We start from the raw sequence: 9,978 nt of genomic DNA on the forward strand, positions 1-9,978 counted from the left end.
CTGGCTTTGCAGCTTTCTCTATGATGTTTCTAATTCATTTATCAAAACAGATGTGTGCAAATGCATCAGAAATAGTCATTAGTACATAAGCATGAACAAGTATGTCGTAGAAGAGGGGTACTTCTACTGTATTACGTGAATCCACTACAGTACAGCTGAACAGACTACCAAAGGTTGTGTATTAGCTGAAATTGTAAAAAGTTACAATTCAGAATGGCTTTCCTTCTGCTAAAACTTAATTCCAGGTGAAATAGATTTGGGGGAAAAAATTGGAAGTTTCTGACCCAGCAGTACAAGGGTCATGGAAGAGGGAATTCCTATTTGATGACATCCCTCACCAAAGTATATTGCTGTGCTTTTCTTTTGCAAACAGGGAAATTCCAGTAGCAAGGGTTTGTGAGGTTTTCTAGCCATATGAACTTAGTTGTTAGTTCAATTCTCCGAAGCCCTACTTTATGAGGGTGTAATTCCATTATACTTTATTTCCTTTCCCGAAGGATCAAATATGCATAGAAATAATAGAGCAATGTAAACTTAATCTGGTGTCTCATATCCCATCAATGAAGGCCATATATACAGCACCATTTATGAGCCAGTGACTGTTCTGTAGTCCCTCTGGAAAAGTATATTATGTGCAGTGCAAGATGCCTTCCTGTGTGCTTTAAAAGTTAGGGGGAAAACAAAGAAAGCTGCAGAATTTGAGATGACTTGCATCCACTTTAATTTGTATTCCTGATACCATGTTATCCCCTCTTTCCTCCAAAAGGAGATTCATTATACTAAAAAAAGGAGAACATTTTTTTTTCTGGACAGGTGTTCTTGCCAATAAAATTGAACTTTTATTTCAAATTCTTACAATAAAGCTGTATTTTGTAATACAAGTAAGTAAACCCAGAAGACAAAAGATTCACTTATTCCATTTTAAGATAGTGGGCTCATCCAGTCTGCATGAGTTCCTGTTCATTACCTGCACTCTTAGGGCTTTTTCAGGGAAGTAGAAATAAAGACATAAACCAAGTCATCTAGGTAATTAAGTTATGGTCCAAGGCAATTTGTACCACCACAGAAGTGGTGATCTGCTCATTCTTGAGGCTTTTTGAAGGAAGGGTCGAGTGGCAGAAGTTTCTTTATAAACTCAGAAGTTTTTCATTGAGAGCAATCTGTGACTGCGTGAGGTTTGCCAAGTAGGTTACCATCAGCAGGTCCTGAGAGGAAGGGAAATAAAAGCAATGATCAGAAATATTAACAAAGATTATAGCCTATTATGGAGATGTGAATTTTTAACAGCTGTAAAGCAGTGTAAAATCAGCTACTGGAACTATTGCTGTCTTCAGTGTCCTGCCCTGAGGAATGCTTCCCTCACAGGAAGGAGGTTTTGGTATTCCTGGAACATGAGACACTACTTGTGAAAGTTTAACTCTGAGTTCACCCATGTTAACCAGGCAAGTCAAAGGGTATAAGCAAAATTAAAAATTATTTCTGGTCTTGCAGACGACGGATGAACAACAGATTCAGAAACTTAGCCTTCTAAAAATCTGTGACAGAAATGAGGTAGCACACTAAAACCTTGCTCATGCTCTAAGCGTCATGTAATGAGACAAGAACTTCAGCTCAGGCAAAGAAAGGTGGCAAATCACCAATTATCCTTGAAATCTATAATGCATTAAGCTTGGTAATTCATATTTTCCTGCCACTCTAAAAAAACAATCAGCGCTGCCTTTCAGATTACTTGCATAATTCATAAGTGCTTTTAAATTAATTCTCTCATTTGCAGTTGTCTTTAAATTATAATGAGCTCCTTCATCCACCTTCAGCTTTTAAAACATCAAATTAGAGATGAGAAAGGGCTGTATTTTCTATGAACACGTTGGTATGAAAGAGTAGTTTTGATCATAGACAAATCTGTGTCTGTAGGACAGATTTTCAAAATTATTGGCAATACACTGAAAAAATAAGACGACAAACTTACATTAATGTTGCTGTTTAGCATTGTCTCAAAGTCCTCTGCTGAAATCTTTGGCACCTGGTTAATAAGATCCATCAAGAAACGCCCAACAGTGTTGTCAGCAGCCACTTTGCCTGACTACACATAAGAAACTTAGCGTGAGTAAAACCCTTTGAGTTTACGATCCAGAAAGAAAACATAGAAAAAGAAAAAACAGATGTGTAATCGTATATCAAACTTATCTGCTGCGTCATTAATAGTTGGCCTTACCAATACATCCTCTGCATACTGCAGCACCATAGTCAGGGTATCCTGAATCCTGGCCGAGGCTGACCCCACCTGTTGTAAGTCACTGGACAAGCCAATCACTCGATTAGGGCTAAAACAAGTCTTCATGATAAGATCCACTGGAAGCAAAAGAAGGATCAGTAAGAAAACTGAATGCCACTGAGGACAACTTAAATCCTTAACTTGTTGCAGATTTTTAGATGGCTAAGTAAGACTGTTTAATTCCCTGCAGAATGGCAGTTTTACCAGGATTAAAAAAAGAAAAGTACTTGAACAGTGTCACAATAATGGTTAGAATCAAAATAGGAAGAAAACATTCACCTCCTATCCGCTCTGTATCATAATAAACATACTTCACTGTTAGAGGTGTGAACATCACGCCCATAGTTTTACCAGGGACTCCCATCGGGGCACTAGGAGAAAAGAAAAAGTTTTCAGTATTGACATATAAAAGAAAGGGAATAATATACTTCCATCTCAGTGATCTCTATTAGCACTGATGTCTGAGCAAGTGTTGGTTACTCATTCTCACTAAAATCAGCAATATGAAGACCCAGAATAAGTGAGGACAGAAAATCAATACAAGCATATTAGTAACTGCTCATTTTATCTAAGAATATTCCTAGCTGGTCTGACATTTGTTGACATGACAACATGAAGCGCTAGGTGCTATCTTAGCCAGTTTCTTCTGGCTTGTACAGCGCTTATTTTTTCTGTCCTGGAATACTCCATGCTCTTTGAGAAATCATTTAAGGGACAAACAAAAATAGGACAAAAATTCAAGAACAAAACTCCGTATTATTATTGAGAGTATTTAAAGTTTGTTTACGCTTTCAGTATGGAAGATGTCATGGAACAGCTTTCTTTTTGAAGATGAACAGGCACGAAGCAGAATGATTTCTGCTACAAGAAAGGCTGGGGTTTTATCTTGGAAGGAGGAGAGTTCTTCAACAAGTACGGGGAAGAACAGTGAGGTGCAATAGTTTCATTTCATAGTATCTAATCTCTATTATCAGTTGATAATTGCAAATGGAAGGGGTGAGGGGAAAAAAGACTGATCAATAAGATGTTCTTTCAATCACATTCTGATTGCACTAGAACTTGGACTGCTGAGCAGTAAGGCTCAGTGAATAAAGGCTAGCATTCAAAGAGTACGATGGAAGTTAATGACGTTAATGCTAGCTATATGAATCCTGTGAAGTGCCATGAATATGTTCAGAACACTGTTAATACCCAGTTTTCCACCCACAATGAAGAACCACCTTATGAAGGTTAAGTCTTTCAACATATATACACTGGTCAAGACACTTCAGTGGGAAGAAAGCTATGATCTCTGGCTCAGTTATGGTTCAGCTACTGCACAGTATTGTTCAAAATAGAGGACACTGCAGCCCACTAAGTTTCTCATTATTCTCATATGGTCTTTCTTGGTAATTCAGACAGCCCCTTCCCAGAGTACCTGACATAGGCTTTAATGCTCATGCGTGAATTCTGCAGACTTGTGTCCACAGTCAGGTGGATTGGATTGTGCGCTTCCCGGCTGTAATACTCGTGGATCAGGACAGAGTGTTCTGTGATGTCGTGACCGGTTGCATACCTTCAAAAAAGCAAACATTGAAGAGCCATTCTTCTAACATTCAAGTGCCCAGCATTTGGTATTTAACAGCTTTGTATCCTAAAACCCTAATTTCCAACCACTGAGCTGCAGAGCATAGTAAGTACAAGTGTTTTAACTAAGGAATTTGTAACTTTATGGCCAGCTGTCCTAGAATTGTAGGGTTCAGGCTGGGCGCACACATGCCCATAATGTGCAAAGGGCCGTTGTAGTACTATCCACAGAGTCCAGTCGCCATCAGATACTGAACAGTCAGTTATTGGTCACTATGGCCTGGACCAAACCTTTATTTCCTTGGAAACAGAAGCATGCCAAGCAAATTTGGACCACCCAAGTAGATCTTAAACAAATCACACATCTCTGTTCAGGAGGCAAGACTTGTTCATCTAGCTCCTTCAGCTGCTCTGCAATTAGCTTCCCACATACACAGAAAAACTCCTGTCATTAGAAGTGCACTTTGCCATGCCATTAAGAGGTTGCAGAGGAAGGTAGGAATTCTGTGCTTGCAGGATTTTGCTCCACAGGAACAGCATTAAGCTATTTTGTAGCATCAGAGAAGACACGAAAAGCCTAACAAAGCTATCCACGCACACACATGTTCTGTCCCTATTGCACCCTACTGGACTTGCTTGGCATCACCAAGTCCTGCCACCTTTTCTCAGCATCCAGGTGCTCAGAGTGACATCAGACTCCTCATGAGGCCTTTGAAGCTAAACTCGAAGCTCCTCTTTTATGTTCTTCACTCCAACCAGTCACCTCCCACAGTGCAGGCTGCATTACAAGTGGCTAGGCAATAGCAGATCCACGCAAGCATTCTCTTGCTCACTTTTGTGATACTTTTTCTAGCCCTAAGCAAAACCAAACCCTCCAGGACTCCAGATGCGTGTCCTGTTCTAAGTTAGAGCGCTTTTACGGCTGGCTGTCTAACAGGGGCCGTACTGTGAGGAGGAGGAGGTATTTTGAGCAGTGCAGGGACTCTCTCAGAACTCACCAGCCCAGGATGATCTCGCTGGGCGACACCTTCTTGTGCAGCTCGTACATGTTCTTGGCGAACTCCATATCCACCGCCACCTGCAAAGCGGGACAGGGCCGGGTCACCCCTTTGCGGCGAGGGGGAGCGCAGGGGGGGCAGCCCCGTCCCAACCTACCTCATCCTCGGACTCGTTGTGCGGCACGGAGAAGCAGTTGGTCACCTCCACCGAGTGCTTGTCCACGGTGCCTGCGGGGAGAGGGCGCCGTTAGCAGGGCTGAGGGGCTCGGCGGCCGCCCCCCCGGCCCTGTCCCGCCCCGCCCCGTCCCCGCGGCGCTCACCCAGCAGCGTGCCGATGACCCGCGCCGCGCCCTCGTTGCGCCGCTCGAAGCTGTCGACGATGGAGGCGAGCACCACCGGGTGCAGCCGCACCACGCGCCCGCCGGGGAAGGGGCCCGACAGCGCTGCGGACAGCGGCGGGGCGGGCTGGGGCTGGGGCTGAGGCGGCGGCGCCGGAGTTGGGGCCGGGGTCGGGGTTGGGGTTGAGGCCGGGACCGGGGCCGGGGGGGCGGTGGCGGCGGCGGGGGGAGGCGCGGAGGGGGGGGGCGCGGCTGAGGCGGCTGCGGGGGGCGCCGCCGGCGGGCTGGGAGCCGGGGGGCCGGCGGGAGGCGCCGGGGCCGCAGCGGGTGCCGGAGCCGCCATTTTGCGAAAGAGAGAGGGTAGGAGGGGCGGCGGGATGGCGATTGGCTGAGCGGGGTGTCTGTCACGCAGCGCCGCGTTGCTATTGGGGAAACGGGTGCGCTAAGGGCCGCCTGGCAGCCGGCAGCCAATCAGCGGGGACGGGTGTGGGTGGTGCTCCCGTTGGGGCACAGCACGCTGCTGCGGATGGAGCATGGCCTCGGTCCCGCCCTCTGGGCGCCGGCAGCTTCTTTGATTGGGCCGTGGCTCGCACCGCCTCCCTGCCCCTCAGCTCGCTCATTGGGCGGCGCCGCTCTTAACTCCCGTCCGTCAGCCTGAGGCACTCGGGCGGCGCTGCGCCAGCGCGCAGCGGCCGCAGGGGGGCGGGGGGCGCCGCCTGTCCCGGCGCGTCCCCGCCCTGAGCAAGCCCCGGACCGGCCTCGCTCAGAGCCTACCCCACGCAGCCTCCGACAGCGCTACGGGACAGCAGGTGGCTGCAGCGCTTGCTTTTCGCCTCTAGCAGTGCTTTCACTCGAGGCTGTTGGTGCTCCTGGGAGCGCCGAAGGAGCCAGCGGTCTCCCCCCCCCCCCCCCGCCCCGAATAAAATGCGCAGTGGGGGTGAAGCTGTGCCAGCCAAAACCTGCATCAGCGCTCTGCCACTGCTGTGTCCGTTGTGTGGGGCTTCAAATAACCCAAAACATCTCCAGGGCGCTGTTCTGCAGGACAGAAGAGCGCAGAGGTGGCTCCCACACCTCTGCTTCTCTTGCTATGTTCCCTCTTCACCTTCCCACATCACAAGCTACTTGAGCAAGGGGCTTCTCGATTCCAGCTGGCTTCATTAGCTGAGGGACAAATCCCACCAGGTGGTAAGCAGCTTCAACCTGACTACTGAAGCACATCGGGAGCAGCTTAATAAAAAGAAAATACTTCCTATTCATGTACTCAATTTGGGGAACACCTGTAAAAGCCACAAAGGAGAGTAAATGCTAAAAACAAGCAGCTTTAATTTTTTCCTAAAAGTGCATCCCCTAGTGTGTGCACCTGTGAAAGCTGGATCTCCTGTTAGGCTTTCGCTGTGCACCCTTCACTTCCTATAGGTGTGCCCGGTCAAATTGCGTAAGGCTTTAAAACCTTCCTGCTCCAGGAGCTTTGGTGCGTCAGTTTAATGTGTGAGGCGTGCTTGTTAGAAAGCAGCTGTTTGATCTCATTTTGTTTGCATCAAACTAAGCCTCAGTGCTTAATTTTGCATAGTCAGCAGAGAGTTCATGTGAAGTAAGCAAGTTCTTTAACATCTGCCCATTATATCTTCACATTGCCACCTTTAAAATTGGGCAACTTAATACACACCTGCAGCTGTGCTTTGAACCTGGCAACTGTGACACTCTTCGTTTAATATGTTGGCAACAAGCTGCTGGACAGCATGCCAGAGAGTGCATGTAGTGAGTTAGGATGGGTAGCCTTTATCTCCAAAGTCAAAGATCTGCGGTCATGCAGAGCCTGCTTTGTACAAAGCCTGTATAAATCTTTCTGTCTAAGGGTAAGAAAATCAATCATGGGAGAGTGCTTGGAGCAAAGGCGTCCAAGCTATAAAACTGTTTTTCTTTGCTGAGTGACTGGTGAAAAATAGAGACCTTCATAATTAATATCGTTCTGTAAATGATCAGTTTACAGTCTGAGGGGAGCAGTTACCAGTGACGCATATTTGTGGTGCCAGTTGTTGAAAACCGTGTGTCCATCTCTGTGAGGCAATTAAGATGTTTGTATACCACCCCATTACAGTAAAATTAACATGTTTGTATACCACCCCATTACAATGAAGTCTGTCTGGAGAAGAACAGAAGACACATTGTCACATGAGAACGGATCAGTGTGATAACACAGGCCCTTCTGCTTTTCCATTTTTCCTTGCTTGGTTTCCCTGCATCTGATTTTGACAATGAATATAATTAACCTTCTATCTAGCTTTCGTATGATTTCACAGTCCTTATGTGTGACTGAGTCATGATTATTGCATATGCTGTTATGTCAGCTGCATTTTCACAGATGATATATAATTTCTGTATCAGTGGCTATCTTCTCATCTTGCTTGTATTACTGGAAGCAGCAGCATCTCTTGCACCAGAGGAAAAAAAATATTGTGTTACAGGTAAAATAAAATATTTACAGTTTATTTGACTTCTTATTTCAGGGCATAGTTTTATCTGGTTAGTTTCGTAGGATTAGATCTGGCACTTTTATTCTGCTATTAAAAAATAATTTTCTGTTGTGTCTAAGAAGTTAGGAGAGCCTTTCTGTCATTTCTGCCAAGAGAAAAGTCCGTCACTGAGCTTGACATACATTTCATGCAATCTTTCTTATTTTGGAAAAAATTAATATCAAATCTCATTTTCTAAATCGCTTTGGGGTCAAAGGAGGGAAGTCAGTTTTTCTTCTTGGGATCTCAAGTCTGTCTCCATCCTTCACTGTGCTCACAGAGCTCCCTCTTCACCTTCACTCACAGTCAAGTGGCCCCACTTGTGTTGTCTCTGGGTTATCTGTGTTTTTCAGGACCCAAATGTTCTACCATCTGTCCAGGCTTCCTTCTGTATAGGAAGTACTGATGGGCAGCGGCCTCTCTGTTTAATTAAAATAGGTAGTAGTTTTCTTGTTTAGTCTTCATGGAAAGTCTTACTCACCTGCTTCCCGTGCTTTTGGGATTGCTAGTAGATGAAAGGTGGTTGTTGGCAGCAGCCTAATTCCCAGTGTAATGGGTCAGCTGATTCATCTTTGTGTTAGCAAGAGGAATTCAAGCCCTTCCCCACATTTGCATAATGTTTTACAGGACTGCCTTAATTATCAGAGAAGAGAACAGGGAACTACTGAGGTAATGCTAGAGTGAAAACCCAAATACTACTAAAAAATAATGAGGTGTACTGTTAATTGCGTACCACACTGATATAAAAATATCCCTTCTCTAAAGTTAGAGTGATAATGAAAGTTATCATCAGGTGTTCAAAAATAGCACACCGGAGACTGCTGTGTGCTTGTTAGTCACTATGCAGAAATACAGAAATCCAAGCTAAAATAGAAGTAACTTCACAGAATAACTGGCAGTGAAGAGTGACTGAGAGAAATGTACGCAAGCTGGCATATGTAGGGCAACAGATACTTTTGTAGTTAGAGTTTTAAAGTCACTGAAGATGGGAAAATAGAGACACATATTGAACAAAGGAGGTAGGTGGAAATTTAAAATAATAATAAAAAAAAAAAAAAAAAAACAGAAACCCAAGCACTAGCAAACCCCCAGAGGTACAACGTAATTGGCTGAGGCAAATGTTGACATTTTTAAATTGCAGAAATGTGTCCCCATGCCATTTATTTAGCTGTTCATTATTCTTGTATGTACCAGATCCTTTGCTTCTGATGGTGGGAGCTAACAAAACAAAACAAAATAATAATAAACAAAAAATAAGGTTGGAAAAGACCTCTAAGACCATCTGGTTTAATTGTCCCCCAACCACCAATGTCACCCACTACACCATGTCCCTAAGTGCCATGTCCAACCTTTCCTTAAACACCCCTAGGGACAGAGACTCCACCACCTCTCTGAACAACCTGTTCCAATGCCAAACCATTCTTTATAAGAAGAAATTTCTCCTAACTTCCAACCTGAAGAGGCTGTACAGTCACCCCCTCAGATATCAGTGAGAATATATCAGTGATAACTCGGAGCATGCTTTTCCTGAAAATAGAGTGGCTTTTGAAATTTTGTTTGTTTGTGTGTACTTGGTTTTGTTTTACTTATTTATTATTATTACTTATTATTTTATTTTATTTTTACATGATAGCCTGATACCCAGGAGAAAAGGAAGTGGCGCATTGTAGCACATTAAATTCTGACATGCAGGGTAAATGCTCCGTGTCTGAAGGAACAACCCAGAAATTAAAGAAAAAAGAAGGGGCGGGGAGATGACCAGAAATACACTGAGAAAAATAAAAGCATCAACTGAATAAAAATGCAAAAAAGTGGAGAAAAGTAGAATGACTTTTTTTTTGTTAGTGAAAAACTGGAGGATTATTTAAAAAGGTTGCAATTAAATAAGAAATGACAAAGAAAGTTTAAAGTTTAGGAAGGAGAGAAAAGGTATATGGACAAGAGAAATCTTTATTTATAGAAAGTGTGAGGTAACAGAAAATTCCAAGAGAATGGAGTACCTTCTGATAAGTGAGCAAGAAAAGTTGATACTAAATCCCAGTAAATAATCATAAACCTCTCATTTTCTACATAGAGGAGGACATTTCAGAATAACTGCCAAGGATAAATTCTGAAAAAAAAAAAAAATATATATATATATATCATTTATTTCTTTGCCATATTTACATCTCTTTTGTATCAGAAAAACATGCCACAGACTGCCTTGTTAAAAGGAGGAAAACTTGTTAAATGCAAAAAATAAAAAATTCTGAGCTGTTTCAAGGCACTGAAATGGGATGTAAGAAATT

At 43.9% G+C, this 9,978-nt stretch overlaps 1 protein-coding gene across 1 annotated transcript; it reads right to left on the reverse strand.

The window, feature by feature from the left end:
- Positions 1-816: 816 nt before the first annotated feature.
- On the reverse strand, positions 817-5,535 carry EIF3F (eukaryotic translation initiation factor 3 subunit F). Its single transcript, XM_084526766.1, has 8 exons — positions 5,160-5,535; positions 4,997-5,067; positions 4,840-4,919; positions 3,693-3,830; positions 2,555-2,646; positions 2,216-2,352; positions 1,970-2,083; positions 817-1,205 (listed from the first exon to the last, which is right to left on the reverse strand). Exons 1-8 carry the CDS (start codon positions 5,518-5,520, stop codon positions 1,128-1,130), a joined length of 1,071 nt encoding a protein of 356 aa, XP_084382892.1. The 5' UTR covers positions 5,521-5,535; the 3' UTR covers positions 817-1,127.
- Between the last annotated feature and the right edge of the window lie 4,443 nt (positions 5,536-9,978).

This window comes from Aythya ferina, assembly GCF_964211825.1.
Source record: "Aythya ferina genome assembly, chromosome: 7".
NCBI classification, from domain to species: domain Eukaryota; kingdom Metazoa; phylum Chordata; class Aves; order Anseriformes; family Anatidae; genus Aythya; species Aythya ferina.

Bases quoted from the DNA above. Each gene is read 5' to 3' on its own strand.
- EIF3F (XM_084526766.1), bottom strand. From the start codon at position 5,520: ATGGCGGCTCCGGCACCCGCTGCGGCCCCGGCGCCTCCCGCCGGCCCC. The intron at 2,647-3,692 runs GTACTCTGGGAA...CTTTTCTCCTAG, and splicing joins AGCATTAAAGCCTATGTCAG to TGCCCCGATGGGAGTCCCTG. The intron at 2,084-2,215 runs GTAAGGCCAACT...TCTTATGTGTAG, and splicing joins AGTATGCAGAGGATGTATTG to TCAGGCAAAGTGGCTGCTGA.